Source organism: Sarcophilus harrisii, chromosome 6 (genome assembly GCF_902635505.1).
Source record: "Sarcophilus harrisii chromosome 6, mSarHar1.11, whole genome shotgun sequence".
NCBI lineage: Eukaryota > Metazoa > Chordata > Mammalia > Dasyuromorphia > Dasyuridae > Sarcophilus > Sarcophilus harrisii.
This window is the reverse complement of record NC_045431.1, coordinates 231,775,373-231,796,435: the sequence shown is the minus strand read 5'-3', so window position 1 is coordinate 231,796,435 and position 21,063 is coordinate 231,775,373. Positions and strand designations below refer to the sequence as shown.

The 21,063-nt window shown below is 58.4% G+C and overlaps 2 protein-coding genes across 3 annotated transcripts; both read left to right on the top strand.

Moving 5' to 3' along the window:
- The first annotated feature begins 1,219 nt into the window (after positions 1 to 1,219).
- PEX16 (peroxisomal biogenesis factor 16) lies at positions 1,220 to 15,105 on the top strand. Of its 2 annotated transcripts, none has more exons than XR_004230413.1 (11): positions 1,220 to 1,775; positions 2,413 to 2,448; positions 2,650 to 2,726; positions 2,801 to 2,934; positions 3,047 to 3,147; positions 4,566 to 4,646; positions 4,792 to 4,944; positions 5,082 to 5,154; positions 6,315 to 6,434; positions 6,710 to 8,171; positions 11,719 to 11,779. XR_004230413.1 is itself a non-coding variant. In XM_031943957.1 (11 exons), exons 1-11 carry the CDS (start codon positions 1,664 to 1,666, stop codon positions 12,097 to 12,099), a joined length of 1,011 nt encoding a protein of 336 aa, XP_031799817.1. In that variant the 5' UTR covers positions 1,220 to 1,663; the 3' UTR covers positions 12,100 to 15,105. The 2 variants fall into 2 exon arrangements, 1 of the variants encoding a protein (XP_031799817.1); XM_031943957.1 differs by lacking the exon at positions 6,710 to 8,171 and adding an exon at positions 12,041 to 15,105 and having other exon boundaries at positions 11,719 to 11,783.
- A 983-nt stretch (positions 15,106 to 16,088) lies between these two features.
- On the top strand, positions 16,089 to 18,056 carry C6H11orf94 (chromosome 6 C11orf94 homolog). The gene is made up of 3 exons (XM_003773714.3): positions 16,089 to 17,406; positions 17,640 to 17,704; positions 17,905 to 18,056. The coding sequence occupies exons 1-3, from the start codon at positions 17,093 to 17,095 to the stop codon at positions 18,024 to 18,026; spliced, it is 501 nt and encodes a 166-aa protein (XP_003773762.2). The 5' UTR covers positions 16,089 to 17,092; the 3' UTR covers positions 18,027 to 18,056.
- The last annotated feature ends 3,007 nt before the right edge of the window (positions 18,057 to 21,063 follow it).

Sequence of the window (21,063 nt, the reverse complement as noted above, 5' to 3'; positions counted from 1 at the left end):
TTTTTTTTCCCCTTGGGGTTTGGTTGCTTGGTTCCCCCCCCCCTGCTTTCCCCCCCCCCCCCCCCCCCCCCCCCCTCTTCTTTCCCCCCCCCCCTTTTTTTTTGGGGGGCCCGGGCCGGGTTTCCCCGGGGCCCCTTGGGGCCCCCCCTCCCCCCCGGGGGCCTGGGCCCCGGGGGGGGTTTCCCCCCCCCCCCGGGGGGCCCCCGGGCCCCCTTTGGGGGGTTTTTTATTTCCCCCGGCCCCCCCGGGGGCCCCGTTCCCGGGGGCCCTCCCCCCCGGGGGCCCTTTTTGGGGCCCCCCTTCCCCCCCCCCCCCCCCCCCCCCCCCCCCCCCCCCCGGGGCCTTCCCCCCTTTTTTTTTTTCCCCCCCCTTGGGGGGCCGGGCCCCCGCCCGGGGCCTCCCCCCCCTTTTGGTTTGGGTTCCCCCCCCCGGGGGTTTTCCCCCCGGGCCCCGGGGGGCCCCCCGGGCCCCTTTTCTTCCCCCCCCCTCCTTTTTTTTTCCCCCCCTTTTTTTTCCCCCCCCCCCCTTTGGGGGGCCCCCCCCCCACCCGGGGCCCCCCGGGCCCCCGGGGGCCCCCCTTTTCCCTCCTTCTCCCCCTTTCCCCCCCTTTTGGTTTCCCCCTTTTCCCCTTTCCCCCCCGGGGCCCCGCCCGGGCCCCCCCTTTTGGGGGGCCCCCCTTCCCAAACCTTTTTTCCCCCCCCCCTTTTTGGGTTTCCCCGGGCCTTTGGGCCCGGGTTTTGGGGGCCCCCCGCCCCCCTTTGGGGGTTTTTGTTTGGGGCCCCCCTTTGGTCCTTGGGGCCCCCTCCCCGCCCCGGGCCGGCCCCCCTTTTTCCCCGGTCCCTCCCCCCCAAAAGGGGGGCCCCCCCCCCCCCGGGTTTTTCCCCCCCCCCCCCCCCTTGGGGGGCCCCCCCCCCCCCCCTTTTCCTTTCCCCCCCCCCTTTTCCCGGGCCCGGGGGCCCCCCCCCTTGGGGGGGCCCCGGGCCCCCCCCCGGCCCCGGGGGCCCCCCCCCCCCCCTTTTTCCCCCCCCCCGGGGGCCCCCCCTGGGGTTTCCCCTTGCCCCCCCCCCCCCCCCCCCCTTTTTTTTCTCCCGGGGGTTTTTTGGGGCCCCCCCCCCCCCCCCTTTCCCGGGGGGCCCCCGGGGGTTTTTGGGTTCCCCCCTTTGGGGGGGGCCCGGGGCCCCCGGCCTTTTTTCTTTCCCTTTGGAAACCTGCCAGCCTGGACGCCTCCGGCTCGGCCACGTGGCCCCGGCCGCGGAGCCCTTTAAATCCCCTCCTTCTACTCGACCCTCTCGGCACTCGATTGGCTGAGTCCGCCTGTAAAAAGGGACGAGCTTCGACCTCCAGTCTCTGAAAGCAACTGCCCGGGCTGAACCCGGATCGACGCAGGCGCACGGCCAACTCTGCCAAAAGGCTAAGCTAGAGCAAGGTCTGGCAGCGTCCCGATTGGACGGCCCTGCGGAGCATCGGGGCCAATGAAAGGGCGGGATTGGGAGGGCGTAACCGGGAAGGCCGTTGCCAAGGACGACCTTAAGGGGCGGGAACTTGTTTGGGCGGAAATGGGGCGGGGTCAAGGCCGGATGCAGGAAGCAGACTGCGGGACGCAGGACGCGGCGGCGGCGGCTCCCTGTTCCCTGCCCTGGTCTCCCTCCAGTTCAGAGACGCGATGGAGAAGCTGCGGCTCCTGGGCCTGCGCTACCAGGAGTACGTGACCCGCCACCCGGCCGCCACGGCCCAGCTGGAGACGGCGGTGCGCGGCCTCAGTTACCTGCTGGCAGGTACCGCTCCGACCTCTGACCCCGAAGCGGGGCGTGTGGCCTCTGGGACCGGAGACGGAGACGCCCCTCCCGCTGGGGAGGAGACCGCCCGGGCAGAGGCGGAGGCTCCCCCCGCCCCAGAGGGGGCCTCCCTCCTTCCGCCGCCCGGAGAGACGTCCCAAAGACAGACCCTCGGCCGGCAGACACCCCAGACTGGGAGACTCTGGCCCTGAAACCGGCCCCCGCCTGAGGCCGCCCCAGACTGAGACCCCAAAAGACAGTCTCCCCCGGGGAGAGACAGATCCCTGAGAGAGACCCCCCAGACTAAGCCCCCCCAATATCTCCCGGGGACCGGCAGGCGCCCCCAGGCTGAGAGATGAGGCGTCGCCCCTGCTGAGAGGCAGACCCCCTCACTGAGGCATGGAGACCCCCAGAGCCTGAGCCGTTCCCTGTCAGACTGAGATCGGATCCTGAGGTTGAGGGACAGCCCCCCCCAGACTGACTGAGACCCCCAGAGGCAGAGCCCCCCCCCCCGGGATTCAGAGACCGCCAGGAGCCCTTCCCCTCCCGCGGGAGGCGCGTCCTGCCCCCCTGACTGTGCTGCGGGGGTGACCTCGTGGCCGGGCTCCCCCTCACCCTCCCCTTCTCTCTTTGCCAGGCCGATTCGCCGACTCCCACGAGCTGTCAGAACTGGGTGTGTACCCGGCGCGGGCGGGGGTGGGGGGTCCTGCGGGGGGGGGGGCGGGGGGGGCGCCCCCCGCCGGGCGTGTGGGGCGCAGGAGGTGGAGGAACAGGTTGGTTTCCACACAGATGCCGGGGGGCGGCGGCAGCGCTCGCGCTCTGGGGCGAAGGTGAGGAGAGGGGTTCCTCACTGGCTGCCTCTGGCGCTTCCCAGTGTACTCCGCCTCCAACCTGCTGGTGCTCCTGAACGACGGCATCCTGCGCAAGGAGCTAAGGCAGAGCCTGCCCGTGGTAAGGGCCGGGGGACCCTGGCGGGGGGCCCGCAGCCGGCCGGAGCCCCTCTGACGCCCCTCTCCTCCCGGCAGTCGCTGTCCCAGCAGAAGCTGCTGACATGGCTGAGTGTGCTCGAGTGCGTGGAGGTGTTCATGGAGATGGGGGCCGCCAAGGTGTGGGGGGAAGTGGGCCGCTGGCTCGTCATCGTCCTCATCCAGCTGGCCAAGTACGTTGGAGGGGGGGCGGGGGGGGCCCAGACGCTCCCAAGCCCACGCTCGGGGCCCCTGGGGTAGGTCCTCCGGCCCCCGGCGCGCCCCCCAAGGCTTCTGTCCCCGCAGGGCCGTGCTGCGCATCCTGCTGCTGCTCTGGTACAAGGCTGGCCTCCAGACCTCCCCCCCCATCGTGCCACTCGATCGGGAAGCGCAGCTGCAGCCCCAAGGTGAGCTCCCCGGGGGGGCCGTCCGGCATCATGGGCCCCGCCAGCATCTGGGTCGAGGCCGCCACGTGACGTGGGGCAGATCGCCCTCCCCCGGGGCTGCCGGGCTCGGCACTGCAGCCCAGTCACCGTCGCCTGCAGTCTGAGGCCGTGAACCTTGGCCAGCCGCGGGCGTCCGGGTCTGGCTGTAGCCGCGGCTCTCGGGGCCCGAGAGGGGGCGAGTCCCGGCCCGGCCCGAGCCTCGTTGCTGGAGCTGTGGGCCTGGAAGCTCTAGCTCGCGCGGCCCCGTCGGCCACAGCCGGGGAGAGCTTTTGTTCCCTGATGTTGTAGTTTCCTGCTTTGCTCCTCGGAGACCCCTGGGAGGCCTGGAGCAGCGGGAGTTACAGCATTAACATTTATCGGGCACTTCCTACGTGTTTGTCGTCTCAGTCAGTCTTCACTGTGACTCTGGGAGGGAGGTGCTGTTGTTACTCCCATTTTACAGTTGAGGGAACTGAGGCACGTCGAGGGGAAGGGACTGGCTTAGGCCACACAGCTGGGAAGTGTTTGAGCTCGGATTTGCACTTTCCTGACTGCGAAGCTCCTTCCCCTGCTGCCCTCGCCTCTTGGTGGAAGGTCCACGGGGTTTGTGGTCAGGAGGTGGTGGGACCTTGTCACACCTCCCCCAACCCTTAGCAGAAGAAAAGAGCAGCTCGATGGATGCCCCTGGGATAATTAGTCTGGCAGCGGCGTGGCGGAGCCCGGGGCCCAGCACGGAGCCAGGGTTTGGCACCAGTCAGACAGGGGACCCCGTGGACGGCAGGGGCAAAAGCTGAACCACGCAGCGCGAGCCCTGCTGGGGAGCCCGTGTGCTCAGGTGGCAGCCTTCGGCCTCTGCGGCCTCCTGCTCCGTCTGGAAACCCTTCAGCTTCTCTCTCTCCTTCCCCCGGGCGGTGCCTCCCCCTCCTCTGCCCCCATCCTTCTGAGCCCGCCCCCAGTCTGATCTGCATCAGCTCCCATCTCTCTTGCTTCTCCTTGGATTCCCTGGTTCTGGGAAGTTTGTACCAGGCTCATCTTCCTTGGAGAATTGTAGTCCCGGAGTCCTTAGTGTGGCTGCCCATGGCTGTAGGACAGTGGCAGAGCGGGCATTGGTGTTCCCTCTTGATCCTCACATGTTTGTTAAGGGTCTGCTCCAGACCAGGCCTGCCCTGGGGCAGTGCCCAGGGGGCAGAGGAGGTCAGGGGTCCTGTGGGAGGGCATGTCTGGAGCCTAGAGAAGGGAACCCAGCAGAAAGGGGCTGGAGAAGTAGGAACAGCTGGAAATGCCACAGACAGCTTAGCTGGGAGGTAACAAGGAGTCGCTTGAATAAAGGGGGAGGGGTCCTGATAAAGGCTCTGGGGGACACTAACCACCCTGCCCCCGTGGCCTCTTTCCCTCCCCAGGTGGTGAGCACAGTGTGGGCAGCCAGGACCGGCCCTACGTGGGGAAGCGGTCCAACCGTGTGGTGCGGTCCCTGCAGAGCAGTAAGCAGGGAAGGAGCAGGGCGGGGGGACGTGCCACTTGGGCTTTAGTGCCAGGGATCCCTGCCCAGCACCACCCACCCCAGGCACCCACTTCCCTCTACCCCACCTGGAAGTCCTCCCTTATGGGTGTGACTCTGCGTTCCAGCGCCATCCTTGCACTCGAGGCACTGGGGAGCCCCTCAGCAGCAGGAGGGGCAGCCACACCACCGAGCGGAGGAGCTGGAGGCCGGCCCCACGCCCCTGGGGTTGCAGGAGACCATTGCTGAGTCGGTGTACATTGCCCGGCCCTTGGTGCACCGTATCTGCCGGAACCCAAGCCATGGGCGGGGAGGACAGGCTGTGGTGGGGGTGGGAGGGTGTGCAGGGATGGGAGGGGGTGTGGAGGAGCTGGGGGGGCCACTTTGTCCAAGAGGACCTTGACCCTTTCACTGTCAGTGCTGAGCTTGGGCCTGTGGGGTCAGCGGTCGTGGAAGCCTTGGCTCCTCTCTGCCATCTTGGATGTGACCAGGTAAGTGTGTGCGGCAGGGGCGGCGGCTTCCACAGTGGTGGTACACTGGGTAGAAATCAGGAGGACCTGAATTCCAGTCCAACCTCAGAGACTTCCTCTGTCCCTCTTGGCAAGTTACTTCATCTGCCCGCTTCAGTTTCCTCATCTGCAAAATGGGAGTAGTCACTGTTGCTTCCCAGAGTTAGCGTGAAGATGAAAGGCGATAACAGTTGGCACAGTCTTGGCACACGGTGGCCACCTTTTAGGTGCTTGCTCTTTTCCCTTCCCCCCCCCGCCGTAAGTGCTGGTGGTATTGTAACCTCCGAAGCTGCAGGCTCCTTTCTCCTGTTCTCGATGAGGACCGAGACGTCGGGCAGTGATGCCGGGACACAGAAGTGCACTGGATTGGAAAGAGGGCTCCTGGAGCCAGAGATCAGCAGGGCTGGAGATGGCCCCGGGCAGTGGGAGATCCTGGTCCTTTTAAGCCAAGGTCCTAGTTTGGCCAAGGCCACACAAGCAGTAATAATACACCGGCTCTACCTTGGGACAGCTCTGGCTGTTGGGAAGATTTTCCCTCCTTCCAGCCCAAATCGGCCTCTTTGCAACTTCTTCCCATTGCTTTTTACTCAGCCCTTCGGGCCAGGCTGAACGAGCCCCAGACCCGTCTCGGGAGCCCAGGTGGGCAGGGCAGGCAGAGCCCCCGGGGTCAAGGCCCTAGGGAGTAGGCCACTGTGGCTGAGGTGGCAAAGGAGAGAAAAAGACCTGGGGTCAGAATCCCAGTCTGGGCACTTCCTGTATCCTGGGGCAAGACTCTCAGTGAGCCCTCTGGGACTCGGGTCCATAATCTCCAAGGTTTCTTCAAGCAAGTTCCCTCCTTGTGAATGGGAGTCTTCCAACCCAGGTTCTAGCTTAGGCCCTTAAGATTCTGGCAGTCCTGGGCAAGTCCCTGACGCTTCCTGAGCCTGTCTACTCATTCACAAAGTGGAGTTAATAATACACGCGTTCATTGTCTCGGCTGTGTCCTAGGGTCTGGATTTACTCGGTGCAGGGCCTGCCACACAGTAAGAGCTTAACAAAGGAAGGGAGGAGGGTTTTGACCCCGAGCACGGGGGTTGCCTTTCTGAATGCATGAGTGCCCAGTCTCGAGCATTTCGGCCTGACCCTGCCCCTTGATTCCACAGCCTAAGTCTGCTGAGTGACAAAAAAGGGCTGACTCGGCGGGAGCGACTGGAGCTCCGGCGGCGGACCATCCTGCTGCTCTACTACCTGCTGCGCTCCCCCTTCTACGACCGTTTCTCTGAGTAAGGGATTCCTGGGGTGGCACGGGGTGGGGCCTGGGTGATGGGACCCCCAGAGAGCTGACCCAGCAACCTGGCTTTGTGAAGGATGGAGATGGGGAGGCACACACCACAGTTGTGGAGGAAGGGTCAGGAAGAACCGAGGCGGCCGAGGACTTTGGTTTTTAAGTCCAGTTGGAAAAGAGAAGGGAGGAGGAAAGGGGGAGGGGGGGCTTACTGGGTGCATGAAGCTGATGCCAGAGCCGCTCTGGCCTCATTTCTCTTGCTTTCTCTGCAAGGACAATGACAGGACAAAATAGGGAGCCGACTCTACCTTGGGACAGCTCTGGCTGTTAGGAAGGTTGCTGATGGCAACGAGGAAGCAGCCTCTGGCAGCTCTGATGAAGCAGGTCCTCACCAGGATGGCTTGAGAGCGGTGCTTGTGGCAGCCGGGCTGGGGGGCAGGGGCTGCAGGCTGGAGGCCACGAGCTGGATTCGATAACATTTTAGAGAGACCGGGCAGGGACAAGCGGATCCGGAGAATGCCACCGCCGACCAAACTAAAAGGAGGGACTCTCCCTGCTGTCCTTGTGCCCGCACGGGAGGGATTGCAAGGCTGGGTCCTTAGGGCCGCTGGGTTCCCTTGGAACTGTTTCTTGGCTGCCTTAGACATAGTGGTTAAGGAGACGCTGTCAGCTCTTACCGTGGCCCAGCTGGAAAGGCTCAGGGGGCTTGGTTGCCAAACCTGGCAATGGCCGGGAGCGGGAGCAGCACTTCACCCTCTGGATCTAAAAGCATCTCTAGGCTAGGATGCTGAGGAAGCTAAAGGCCAAGTCTCACAAAGGCAAAATGGCCGGGCAGAGTGTCTCTCTGAAAAAGGTCTTGGGGTTTTCGTGGACTGCAGCCTCTGCGTGGTCCATAGACATCCCACAAAGCTCCCATGGGGCCTCACCAGAGACAGCTGACCTCCAGGCACGAGGCAGCAACAGGCCCACCATAGTCCCACCCAACGAATCCTGTCCCATCTGGGGAGTCATTCAGGTCTCCGCCTCATAGTTCATAGCAGCCGGTCCGGTGAAGGAGCCCATTGCACACGAGGACCAATCGGAGAGGAGACAGGCCTCGGGAAAACCTGCAGCGTCCTCGAGTATCTGGAGGGCCGTCGCCAGGAGGAATTGGCCCTGGAGCAGAAAACCAGGAGTGATGGGTAGAAAGGGCTCAGTGGAAGAAGTCACCTCCTACTCGGGAGAGCCGCCCCAGCGTGGGACGAGTGCCTGGGAGGCACTGGAGGTCTTCCAGGAGGGGATGCACAGCCACTTAGGACCCTTGTAGTGCTAATGCAGGCAAGGTGGCGAGCTCCCTCCTGAGATTCCTACCTTTCCCTCATTTCCTAGCGGCTAAAGCAGGCAGCACGTGGCCAGCTCGGGTTCGGCGAGTGTCCTGTAGAGAACTGTCCAGGGAACTTGGGCAACAGCACAGTGCTCCGGGAAGTCTCCTGGCCTGGGTTCAAGGCCTCGCTCTGAGCTGGGTGTAGCATGGGTGCTTTATTTCTTCTCCCGTTTTTATTGTTATTGCTGTGAGTCTCAGTTTCCTCATCAGCAAACAGAAGAATATTATTACCTGTGCTCCCCATGTTGCCGGGTAGTGGGAAGAATACTTTGCACAGCTCGAGTTCCTATAAGCGTTGCTATTGTCAGTCATTGGTCACACTCCAGTGAGTACGCAACCTAGCCTGGAGGCCCCCGCTGAACCCCGGCCCAGGTAATTCTTTTAATCACACCTGCATCCATTAAGCACAGGTTCTTCATAATGCTCTTGGGGCCGACCCATCTACAGTGGGAGGTGCTGTCTCCACTGGCTTTGGGGCCTTCCTCCCCCCAGTGACCTTGTCTGTGTTTTGTACCTATGTCTGGGTGTGCATGCCGTGTGCCCAGGTAACTTGTAGGATTTTTGAGGGCCGCAGCTGTTTGTATTTGTCCCTGTGCGTTCTCACCACTCAGCACAGTACTTGGCACGTGGTAAGGGCTTACTAAATACTTGTTGCTTGACTACAAATATAAAAGTGAGATAGTTCTTTCAGTTTACTGCAGGACACAAATAAATACAAAGGAGATGCAAAGTGATCTGCCAGGTTAGGAGAAGAGCACTAATGTCAGGGAATCAGGAAAAGCATTGGATAGGAAGCAGGAGAGTCTGGAAGGGAACTAGGAACTCTAACAGTGGAAATGAAGAAGAGGGCATTTCAGGCAGGAGAGACTCCCTGTGCAAAGGTGTGGAGATGGGACATGAACCAGCGAGTCAGAGGAACAGTAAGGGGGCCAGTTTGCCTGGAGGGAGAATAATGGGGAAATATAGACCGGTATGCCAGAACCAGATTGTGAAAGATTTTTCAATGCAAGACAGAAGAATTTGAATTGTATCTTAGAGGCAAGAGGGAGCCACTGAGTCTCCATAGGCAGTCTCAGCATGGTCAGACTTGGGCTTTAAGGAGATCAATTGGCAGCTGAATAGTGGATGCTTGGGAGGGGGCACCAGAGACCAATCAGGAAGCTATTGGCGGGGGTGGGGGGGGGTGTGAAAAAGGCCTGACTTTGGGTGCAGAGAAGGGGATGGATGCAAGAGATGCTGTGGCTGATGACAGAGACAGGTGAAGGAGAGGGAAGAGGCAGGAATGACTCAGAGGTTTAAAACCTACATAATGTCGCAGAAACAGGGAATCTCATGAGGAAAGATAATGAGTTCCATTTTGGACCCGTTGTTTGAGAGCTAGTGGGAGATGCCAGGTGGGCAACCTGCATAGAGATGATCATTGACCCCCTGATGGAGTCACCAAGTTAGAAAGAAAAGAGGGCCCGAAACGGGTCCCAGACATGAGATGTGTATGATGGTCCACCAAAGGAGAATGAGAAAGAAGTCAGATAGGTTGGAGAGCCAGGAAGACCAGAATCCTTGGTCTGCCCCCTCATTTCACAGAGGTTGCATCAGTAATTAATAGCATTTGAACTCAGAACCGCAGACTTTAAATCCAGCACTCATTCTGCTGGCCCACACTTCTCCCCAGAAGTTGGTCAGGAAGGTTGAAGACTGAGAAGAGTTCTTTGGTTTTAGCAATTAAGACATCCTTGGAAACTTTGGAATGAGCACTTTATGCTGAGCAGCACGAGACTTCACAGGGTTAAGGGATGAGTAGGAGTGAGGAAGTGGAAGTGATGAGCACAGGTCACTTCCTCCATTGGCTGTGAAGAGGAGGCGAGAATGCCCAGCCTGATGGCAGTAGTAGAGGAGTGCTTCGCCAATGAGGGAGCTTGGGGCTTATGAGAACGCAGCCGGGAAGAAGCCACCAGATGGAGATCAAGGGTTGTTCAGTAGGAAAATGATGCAGGACAGACTCCCATCTGAGGTGGCAGGGGAGGGGATCCCTGGGCCTTCTGTTCAAGGAACAGCCCTGCTAAATTTGGAGGAGCTTGTCACCTGACTGACCACAGAGCACTGAGTTTTTTGGCTACTGCTGTGATGCTCAAAGACCATCTGTCGGTTCATCAAGGGGGTGCCATCTGCAACAGTGGAGGGTACGCCCACACCAAAAATATCCACGGCTCTTCCGAACACTGGAATGGATTGTGATGAACAATGCTTCACTGTTATTGTTGGATCAGAATCAATTAGGCAGAAGAGGAACCCAGCAAGTTGAGAAGTAGAGGAAAGGACGTAGATAAAGTGGACAGTGCCCAGAGAAAGGCAGCAAGAATGGGCAGGGCCAGGGCCCTGGCAGGATCTGTTAAGAAACTGGGTTTGTCAAGTGTGGAGAAGAGAAGGCTCCCAGGAGGGCTGTTGGGTATAGGGGAGAACAGGTCTGCCCTGTTGGGCTCCAGAGGGCAGACCCAAGAGCTACTGATGGAAGTGACCAAGATGGGAACAAAGCTCAATTTCAGGAGATCGGCTGTCTCAGAGTGGAGTTGGCTGCTCCTCATTTGAGGCCTTGAGGCAGAAGCTGATGAACACTCACGTTTGGAGTAGGAATGACTATGGGGGTTGGGGCTGGGACTCGGAGCCACTTTCCAGAGCTCCTTTCCAGCTCCAAAGTTCTGGGATCCTAAGAGCAAACAAAGTCCAAGTGTCGAACTGCTCTGGCTTGTGGCCATAGTCAGTAGGGATTTCCTAAGTACCTACTGTGCTGTGCACTGTGCCATGATAGGTCAGGAAAAAGATAGGCTGGCCTGTGTCCCAAGGACGTAAGAGTGGAACTTCAGGATGGCTCATGAGCAAGTTTAGGATTGGCCGCCTGCACTGGCCTTCGCCAGCATCCTTCCTCTGGGCTCCCAAGCTTAGTGGTGCATGCTTAGAAACGAGCCCCAGGATACAACGAGAACGTGGTCAGTTGGAATCGCAGCCCTGCTGCTCACGGGCCTGGGGCTGCCGCACAGCTTCTTCATGCGCTGAAATTCACACCCCTTGTGTGCCTCCTTCATAGGGTTCCCTTCAGAGGCCCTTCACAACACTGGCAAGTGTTCTAGTAACCTTACTTCCCGTGTAGCTGGGATGCAAGAGTCCAAACCTCATGGACAATCCTCAATCCCACATTCCCCTCAGAGTTGTGATGGACTTTAGAGCTGCGGGGGGAGAGGCAAGGGGGCCAAAACGGAGCAAGAACAGGCTGGGGGAGGCCTTGGCCCAGGAAGGTGCCGCCTTGGCTGCTTAGTCCAAGCGCACCAAAGACACACCCTGATCCAACTCACCAAGCATTTGTCAATGGCCATTGTGCAGGGCACCATAGGATAGAGACGGCATCAAATGTGAAAATGAGTGTCTGCCTTCAAAGAGCTTATTTTCTACTGGGGAGACACTGAATGAAAAGAAAGAACTGTAGCTGTAGGTATATGGAAATACCCATATATATGTGCATATATATACAGATATACACACATGAGGAAAGAGGCAACTGATGATGGATGGATGTGAGGTGCTTTGAGGTGGAAGCGTCCACAGCCAAGGGGTGTCATCTGGTAGGAAAGCTGAAGGTTTCTAGGAGGTTTTTCCATGCAGAAGAGCATTATTAACTGAGTTTTCAATGGGATTCTATCTGTAACCTTTTACTCTGGCTCTTCTTGCCTGTGCAAGGACACGGCCAGTTTGGCTGGTGGGCTTGTATCCATGCTTTGTTTTGGTTTTTCCTCCCTTCCAAAAAGGAAGTGCCAGACCCGCGGTCCTATTTGGTCAGTTCCCAAAGCCGCGTCTCAGAGACAGGGGCCTCCTTGCATTCTCTCCCACAATCCCCTCCAGCTCCTTCCCTTACTGTCTTTCCAACCAGGGACAGGATCCTCTTCCTGCTGCGGCTGCTGGCCGATTACATTCCTGGTGTTGGTCTGGTCATCCGTAAGTACCAGGACGGCGGGTGGGCAAGGCAGAGGCTAGGACAGCCGGGCTCGGGATCCTTGGGCTCGGACCTGCCAGAGCCCCCCAGGGAGACCCGGAGTAGGTGGGCCCTCGTGTCCGGAGAGGGCAGGGTCACAGACCAGGCCCAGAGCTAGAGCCAGAATGGGGTGGCTGTGGAGGGCAGGGGGAGGAGCCTAGGATGATGTCAGCGCCCTTGAGGCCTTGATCTTCCTAACTCTTACCCTCTCCCCTTTCAGGGCCACTGATGGACTACTTGCCTGCATGGCAGAAAATTTACTTCTACAATTGGGGCTGACGGGCAATCCAGGGCTGAGGAGGAAGGTTGCTGAGAGGGTGGGGGATGTGGGGGGCAGGCTCTGATGCAGGATCAGGCAGCCCAGCCCTTCAGCCCTTCAGCGCCTCTGTCCTCTAATAAAACTGGCCCCGGTGATGCTCCTAAGCGTGTCCCCTCTGTGCCCCCTATTGGGGAGCCCTGAAACCCACACCCAGCCAGCCTTCTGGGGAGCTGGAGCCTCTAAAGTCGCTGCAGCTCCATAAGGACCACCAACTCTACTCAGCACACCCCCTGAGCCTGCCCTTCCACCCCGCAGTGCCGCCTCTTAATGAACCTCCTGGGAAGGAAGCTCCATCATGTGCAGTCGTCTCTGTTAAAAAAACAGGAAGCTTCTAATCCCTGGGAAGTAGAACTGGTCACCTTCCAGCCTTGGGACCAGCCACCTCTGGTCAGGGTTTGCCACTGAAGGTAAAAAGGGAGAACCTCGGTAGAGCTGGGATGTGGTCAGGGGGAGTCCTTAGGGGTCTCCCCTCGTCAGGTCTTTAATCTTTGCTCCCCAGCTCAGAAATAAGATTTCACTTTCATAATGAACACTTTGACTAAAATTGCTAATTGTTGTCAGTGGCTCGGATGGAAGCGTATATGGGAAGCTTACCTCATTTGCAGATGACAAAACTGGGGAGAATGGCTAACCTGCTTATGAGTCAGGATCTGGGGGGTCTCAGAAGCTTGCATGAACTCTAAGGTGACGACCTTAATGAGTTTAAGCAGTTCTGACCCTTGAGTCAGTGCCACAGATGCACTCACCTCAGATCATTTAGTAGGCTTTGGAGTCATGAGCCTGGAGTGGGAAAAGGCCATCTGGGCTAGCGGGAGGGCTTCCATTCTCCCAGGGCACTACCCTGATTAGGGGAAAGCTCCCCCGGCTGGAGCAGCCGCCAACGAGCAGCTGGGCCAAGGGCAAGCAGGGGATCCCTTCAGGTTCTGTCTCCTGTTGACATTGGTGGGGGAAATGGAAGGGTTTGGCATAAAGAGGGTGTGTTCAACCTTTGCCTTGGAGTTTGGCTTAGAAAGGGAAGAGATTGGGATGCGTGGAGATTCTTTGGGGTTTGTTAGGGTAGTCCAGACACGAGCTGGGGGGCCTAAACCCCCCCCTCTCCCAGCAGTGGTGTGTGAGGTGTGAGTATAAGGGCATCGCTGCACGATACGGAGATCAGATGGACAAGACCGAGCCCCTGATTGGAGTTGGGAAAGTAGAGCCCGCCTTTGAGGCTGTGAAGCCTGGAGACTGCAGGGTAGACCTCCCTCCATGGAAACGGGGAAGGAACCCAGGAGTTAAGAATGTTCTGTTTGGGATGTGATTGGAGATGTCTCTGTGTTACTCAGGATATGAATAATGGGCAGTTAAGAGCAGTATGGGGTTAAATTGAAAGGTTGGCTGTAGCATTGGGATATACTGTGGGATACCCAGGGAGTTGCTGAGATCTTTAAGGCTGAGAGTATAGTGAGGAAAGGGCCCAAGGCAGCCCTAGGGGCTAAAAGAGACCCAAGACCTATGATGTTGAAGCTAGACTGAAGCGTGATCAGATGTACAGAGCCAAGAGAGAGCGGCAGGACCGAGCAGAGAGTGCCTGGGAATACAGCAGCAGTGACCCAGAAAGGCCTGGAGATCTTGGGTAGCTTCAAGGAGCAGTTCTGGTATCTGGAAGCAGTCATCAAAGGGTTGGGGAATGAGTGGTTGCAAAGGTACAAGAGACTCTTAGTAGATTCTAGAATTAAATGATACTCTCAAGAAATCTGGCTATGAAAGGGAGGAGAGAAGTCACCTAGGATTTGTTCAGTGCCGAGTACTCTGCTAAGGAAAAGGGGGGGCTGACCGGTGAGACAGGCCCTAGAGGAGCAGGGAAAGGATCCCACTGAAGGAACAAAGCAATGGGACCTTGATTAGTCCCGGAGTGCCCTGTGGAGAGTGTAGCCAGAGGGGGGGGCAGGAGGCCTGGAGGCCTTTCTCCAACTTTTTGCCAGGTCCCACAGCATTGAGTATAGGGGACATGTTTTGTTCAGGTAAGTTCCAGAGAGGCAGCAGGGCACAGCTGGTCCTGCCCACTTGGGTCTCTTCTCCATGTGATAGGGGAAATCAGAAATAACTGAAGAAACGTGAGCTTTTGACCATATCGATATGTTAAGCAACGTGCCGATTGCATAACAAATCGGGATCGGGCCTTGACCCCAAATGAAGGAGGAGACATTTATTTTCATTAAAAGAAAAGAAGCTAGAAATCAGGATACAAGGTAAACATTTTTAATGGGAGGAATGATTAGGGGGTTTCCACGTTGGGAGGGGGTGAACAGGGTCCAATTCCCTGAAATCAGATAAAGCCATCCCACTTCCCTGCCTCCCAAGCATCCGCGAACAAAGGAGCCCGGAAACAGTGATGAACCAGCGCGAAGCTGGATTTCAGGGAAGACACGGGTTGCTCGAGATGTCCAGTTGTGAGAAAAGTCCTGGTGCGGATCTTTGGATCGATGGCAGGGGTCCTGAGCTGGGAGTGTGAGCAGGTGGAGGGGGTCCAGCTTTCTTGCCATGAAGGGCAGGCTCAAACAGTGCAATAAAGGTTTCTCGTCCAGCTTTCCCAAGGAGCGCCTGGTCAACCTCTGCTTGAACTCATCCAGTGCTGGGGAACTCGCTCCTCATCTCTGTGTGGAAGTCCTTTTCAAATAGAGTCTTATCAGGTCTGGAGTCAAGACCCGAGTTTAAATCCAGCCCAGCCGTGTGACCTCAGCTAAGCCACCTTCTTTCTGTCTGCCTCAGTTTCCTCATGTGTGAAAAGGAGATAATTATCCCCTGGTTCCCAGGGTGGTTGTTGGGACCAAAGGAGGTCATTGTGAATGGCTTAGCTCTGCCTGGCACATCCTGGGCCCTCTATTAATGTTGGCTGTTACGGGTTTCCTTTGAGTTCGCTAGGATAGGGCTGTTTGCACCGTCTGCCCTGAGTGTTTTTCACTTTGTCCCTTCACGCGAGTCCTCTGTTCTCTGTGACGCGGTGATTTTCCATTACGCTCACGAACAAGAGTTGTTCACAAAAGGCGCCTCCGCTTAAAACATTTGTCATCTGCCACGTGCCAGGCAGGCCCTGCTGGGCACTGAGGGAGTGAAGGCAGGAGACCGTTCAGCCTGATGGGAAGGAAACGGGCTCTCTCCAGAATGAACGAACAGGGAAGTCACCAGAATTCGGGGGGGGGGGGGAGCTGGAAAGGCTTCCTGTGGAAGGTGGGATCCTAACTGGGCCTGGAGGAAACCAGGAGGCAGGCTGAGGAGGGACAGTATGTCCAGCATGGGGCTGGCCAGTGGGGAATGTGGGTTCAAGGAGGCCAGAGTGGATGCAGTGGATGCTGGAGGACAGGGGAAAGGTTTGGGGGGATGAGGGTAGGTTATGAAGGGCCTTGAAGACCTAATGGGATTTTCCGTTTGATCCTAGAGGTCATGGGACCCACTGGAGCTTATTGGATGGGAGGGAAGAGTGGTGGGGGGCCCGCTGTGGCAGCCAGGGTGACTTGGTCAGACTTGTACTTCCCTGCTGTGGTCACTGGCTTGGTTAACTTGGGGCACAAGCATGCCGCTTCCTGGGATTTGTGGCTCCCGAGAGCTTTTCCTCAGATTGAGCTTGGCATCTGTGCCCGGTGTGAGCACATCATTTTCTCATGCGATCCTACAGTGTTTCCTAGAAAGGCTGAATCAGTGCACTACTCCACCACCAGTGCACCCCATGCTGCTGGGCCCCGCTCTCTCTATGGTTCCTTCCCCCTGGGCTAAGTTCTAGCCTTAGGAGCCTGTTAGGCTCAATAGGAGCCTATTCTGGCAAATATCAGAGAATCTTGGGTTCTCTGCTACTCATTGGCATGACACGTGCGGACTGTACCTTCTGCCAATGGGACAGTAGAGAGCACTTGGAAGATTCGCTTCTGATAAACTGGGGCTCAGAAGGGAAGTGCCCAAGACCATCTCCTGGCAGGGCGAGAGCTCTGGATTCAGTACCTAGTAACGAGCAGGGGGGGGTTCCTAACCTTGAATGGTGTGTATACACGGGGCCTGGGTCTTAAAAAGCTGATGAACACCCCCTGGGTGGATGTTTCGGGGCAAAGGTACCTCCTGGTAGAGATGTGACAAGGAGAGGAAGTTGGGGGATTGTCCAGAGGGATTATTCAGAGTTCCTGCTGAGCAATGACCATCTTTTCACCTGTCTCGGGCCCCTTTGGGCAGAGGAGACATGAGGGGAAGGTAGGATTGGGTTTAGGTCACAAGGTTGGCCCACTGTTGGCTACATTCGGCATCTGGGACTTTGCTGCCCTGGAGATTTCCAGAAGACAGCGCCTCACATCCTGTGCAGGGCAAACAGGCGCCCAAGTCCCTTCAGTAGCATTTGCCTGATTTTGCCACAGGACTTTGGATGAGTCACTATTATCCCAGGGGGATTTCCTTGGGTCCTTCTGCCTGGTGTGTTGGTACCAGCAAGCAATACAGAGCGGGATGCCCTCTTGTTCTTGGCTTAACGGGCAAGGCCTGCGCTCCCTAGGTTGGGGGAGAATCTCGTGTCCCTGGGGGATTTCTCTTTTCTCCAGGGGGGGAGCCTTTCCTCAGTTTCTCTGTAAAATGGATCCGCCATCAAGGTCCAAAGGCGGCAGAAGAAGCCTTCGGTTGCTCATCCTCCTTAGGCAATGACACGGGGTGTGACTTGCCTTGACCATCATACACCCGTTGGGGAAGAAGCTAGTTAATTCTTCAGGGAAGGCCCCGGAAGTTCATGGACAAGAAGGGGCGGAGACTTCCTACAGGCTTCTCCGGCATGGTTGGGACCCCTCTCTCTGCCCCCAGTCCTCCTGATGCTTGGTCCTAAAGCCTGGCCTCCCTCCCTCCGGCCATGGTGGCCAAGTCCTTCCCCGCCCAGCCCGACGTTTAGTTGTGTCCCAACTGCTGTGGCCACAAGGAGGCGCCACCTCCCCCGGACACCAGAGGATGGGCTTGGATGCCCGGCCCTGGGGTGTATTCCCAGGCTGGCATGCGGGCGGGCACACCCTAGTTATAGGCCCAGCCTTAGTGGAAGGGGCTGAGGACCCGAGGGAGCTGGGCCGGGGGCAGGGCCCTAGAACGCGCCCCCTTTGTGAGGCGGCCGAGGGCACGTTCCGTGACTCCTGGGAGGAGGGGCTGCAGGTCGGAGTCCTGGGGAGGCTCGCCGCCATGCTGGGGTCCCCACACCTTCGGACGGGGCTCGGGCTCTTCGCGCTCTCCTTTGTCCTGGTAGCTGCACACCCTCAGCCTGAGCTGCAGAGGTAACCCCGGGCAGGGCAAGGGCGCCCCCAGATCTGGGGTCCTCCGCCCGACAAGGCCCCTGGGATCCGGCCCAGGTCTGACGCCGGGCTGGAGCCTGGTCCTTCCCCCAGGGCCCTGCCTGCCGTGGACTGAAAGGGCAAGGCCGGAGCCCCCTGGGGTGGACCAGGCTCTCGGTTTCCCCGGGGGTTGGCTTTTCTCCAGGCCCGGGCCTTTCCTCCTTCCTCACCCACAGGTATCGGCACGCCTTCGTTCCCGAAGAGCCCGACATCATGGAGCTCCCCAACGGCCTAATGGATGGTAGGTCTCCTGTCTTCTCCCATCAGGCCTTGGGGTGGGGGGGGCCTTTCCAGGGAGAGAGAAGTGTCCCCCAGACTGGTGCAGGTGGCTTGCCTTCCCTGGGGACTCTGAGGGTCTGTCCTCCTTCCCCTAAAAGCCATGATTTCTGCCGAGCCCCCACCCGGTCTCCCCAGCTCCTTTATCTCCCGCTCTCCCTGCAGATTACGGGATCCTTCCCAAGCACCCGAGGCTTCGAGTTGCCCACCCCTTCCTCTCCAGAGCCCAGAAGCGCAAGCGCGACGGGCCAGATTTGTCCGAGTATTACTATGACGCCCACCCGTGATGAGACCCTATAAAGTTCTTGTCTGCACTGGCTCGGGCTCGGGTTTTCTGGCCGGGGGTATCCGCGCGCACGTCCCTGCAGCCGAGACATAACGCAGCCCTACAGGAAATGGCACTTTAATAGTGGTTGCCGGTTGGGAACGGGCTGGGTAGGCCGAAATGCAACTGCAGGAAGGCCCCGGGGGGCCTGGAGGAGACCCCCGTGCCCGCTTCTCCCTGCCCAGAGCCGGGGGCCGAGCTGCCATCCTCCTGCCACCTCGGGCCCCGGGCTCCCCATGCCCCCCAGAGCTTTGGGTGCCCTAACCCTGTCAAGGGACCTGCCTGCCAGGGAGTGGGAGAGGCCACCCCTCGTGCAGAGAGCCCCAGGGGCCTCAGGCAGGCGGCTCCCGCGCCACCTGCCGCTGTTTCTTAATGGAGAAAGTCCTCAATGGGCAAGCCCAGCAAGGCCCTGAGCAAAGGACGGGTACAGAGGTCAGTGGGCACAGGTGGTACTGGCTGAGTAAAGGCAGGGAACCATTAGCCAAGGCCCTGGCAGGGGAAGCGGGGAACCAGAGGTGGGCCAGCCGGTGCTCCCGGGGGAAGGCTGGAGGGTACGGAGGGCAGGGGGGGCCTAGCCCATCGGCCCTGGGCTCCTCCCTCTCCCGCCCCTCCCCCTTCTGAAGCAGCATCTCCTGTGCATTCATAGAATCATCTAATCCTGTATTTTACAATAAACGGCATTTCTCTCCCCGACCCCGCAGCCCGCCCTTCCCCGTGGTCCCCACCTCGGCCAGTCCTCCCCCCTCCCCAATCCTGCCCCAGAGGGCTTCCCCAAGGAGAGGGGGCCCGGGGGCCCCCGGGCCCCGGGATTTCCCCTCCCGGGCCCCAGGGCCGGAGGGGGGGGGGCCCGCCCCGGAGTGCCTCCTGGGGACCCCCTCACCGCGGGAAACCGGAAGCCCCGGGGCAGGGGAAGGCTAAGTGTGCCGGGGGCCTGCTCGGTAGAGGGGGGGGGGGCGGGGCCAAACAATGGCCAGGCCGGGGGGCTCTTTGCCAAAGCGGGGGCGAAGGGGGGGGGGGGAAACCGTTTGGGGGAGGGGGAAGTGGACCTCCCCTCCCCCCCCGGGGCCCACCTTGGTTCTTGGTGATAAGAAAAGAGTTTTAGTTGGAAAGGAAACCTCGGGGGAAAAAGTTTTGCCCCAATTTTGGGGGACAAGGGAGGACCCAAGGGGCTCCCCTAAACTTTCCCGGGGAAGAGGAATTTGGGCCCCCCCCCCAACCCCAAAAAACCCAAAAACCCCCCAAAAAAACCGGGGCAAAGCAACCAAAAGCCCCCCCCACCCTAAAAAGGGAAAGGAAAAAATTCTTCCCTTCCCCCCTCCAAGGCCCCCCAAAAAACCCACCAACGCCCAAAATACAAAACCCAAAAAACCAGGGGGCACCCCTTACCCCCCTTACACAATTTTCCCCCCAAAATTTAAAACAGCTACTTAAATCACCTGAGCGGGGGTTGGCTGTGGGGCGGGCCCATGAGAACGACCCCCCTTTTACCCCCCCCAAAAACCCCCATTTGGGGCCCCCCCCCAAAAAACCCAAAAAAAAAAAAAGGGGGGGGGGGGGGGGGGGCCCCCCCCGGGAAAAAAAAAGGGGTTTTTGGGTAAGATTTTGGGCCGGGGAAAAGGGAAAATTTTGGGAAAGAAAGGGTCCCCCCCTTTTTTTAAAATTGGGGGGGAAAAAAAAAGGGGGGGGGGAGGGGGGCCCCCTTCCCCCCAAAGGGAAAAGGGGGCCCGGGGTTTTTGGGGGGCCCCCCTTTGGGGGGGCCCCCCCCCCCCAAAAAGGGGCCCCTGGGGAATTTGGGCCCCCCGGGGCAAAAAATTTTTTTTTTAAATTTTGGTTTTTTTTGGGTTATTTTTTTTTGTTTTAAAGGGGGAAATTTTTAAATTTTTTTTTTTTTGGGTTTTTAAATTTTATTGTTTTGGGGGTTTTTTTTTTTGGTTTTTTTTTTTTTTCCCACGGAAATTTTTGGGGGGTTTTTTTTTTAGGGGGAAAAAAAAAGGGCAATAATTTCCCCAATTGGGGGAGGGGTTTTGGGTTTTTTGCGTTTGCCCTTTGGGTTTTTTTCCGTTTTTTTTCCAAGGGGAGGGCGTGATGGGGAAAAGGGGGTTAAATTTTGGGCGTAATTTAAATGGGGTTGGGGATGCAAAAAAAGAGTTGGGTTTTTAAAGGGGAAAGTTTGGGGAAAAAATTATTTTTTTCCCTAAGGGGGAAAGGGGAAAGGGGTTTTTTTTTTGGGTTTGGGGTTTATGAATTTTTTTCTAGGATTTCTCCGGGGGTTTGGGTTTTTTTGGGTTTTTTAAAAAATTTGGGGGGGGGGGCCTTTGGGGGTTTTTTTTTGGGAGCTGGTGAAGTGTTTGGGGGGGTTTGGGCTGGGGGGGGGGGTTTTGTAAGGGAGGTTGGGGGGGGGGGGGTTTGGAGGGGGGAGGGGTTGGGGGGTTTTTTGTGGGGGGGGGTTTTGGGGGGGTTGGCGCGGCGGGGGAGGGTTGCTGTTGGGGGGGGGGAAGGGGGGGGGTTTGGGTTTGGGGGATTGGTTGGGGGGTTTAATGCCCGGGGGGGTTTTTTTGGTGTTTTGGGGTTGGTTTTTTTGGTTTTGGGGTTGGATGGGGTTTTTGGTTTTGGGTAGGGGTTTTCCCCTTTTTTGGGGGAGGTGGGGGGATTTTTGGGGAAAGGGGGAAAAAGGAGGAAGGTTTAAGGGGGGTTTTTTGGGGGTGGGGGGGGGTTTTGTTTTGTTTTGGTTTTTGGGGTTGGGGAGGGGGTTTTGGGGTTTTTTGGGGGGGTGAGGGGCCCCCCGGGGGGGGGTGGGTTTTTTGTGGGGTTTGGGAAATTTTTGGGGTTTTTGGGGGGTTTTTTTTGGGCCCCAAAGGGGATTTTTGGGGGTTTTTTTGGGTTTTTTTTTGGGGGGGTTTTTTTTTCTGGGGTTGGGGGGGGTGTTTTTTTGGTTTTTTGGGGTTTTTTTTCTTGTTGGGGGGAAAAAAATTTATTTTCATTTTTGGTTTTTTTTTTTA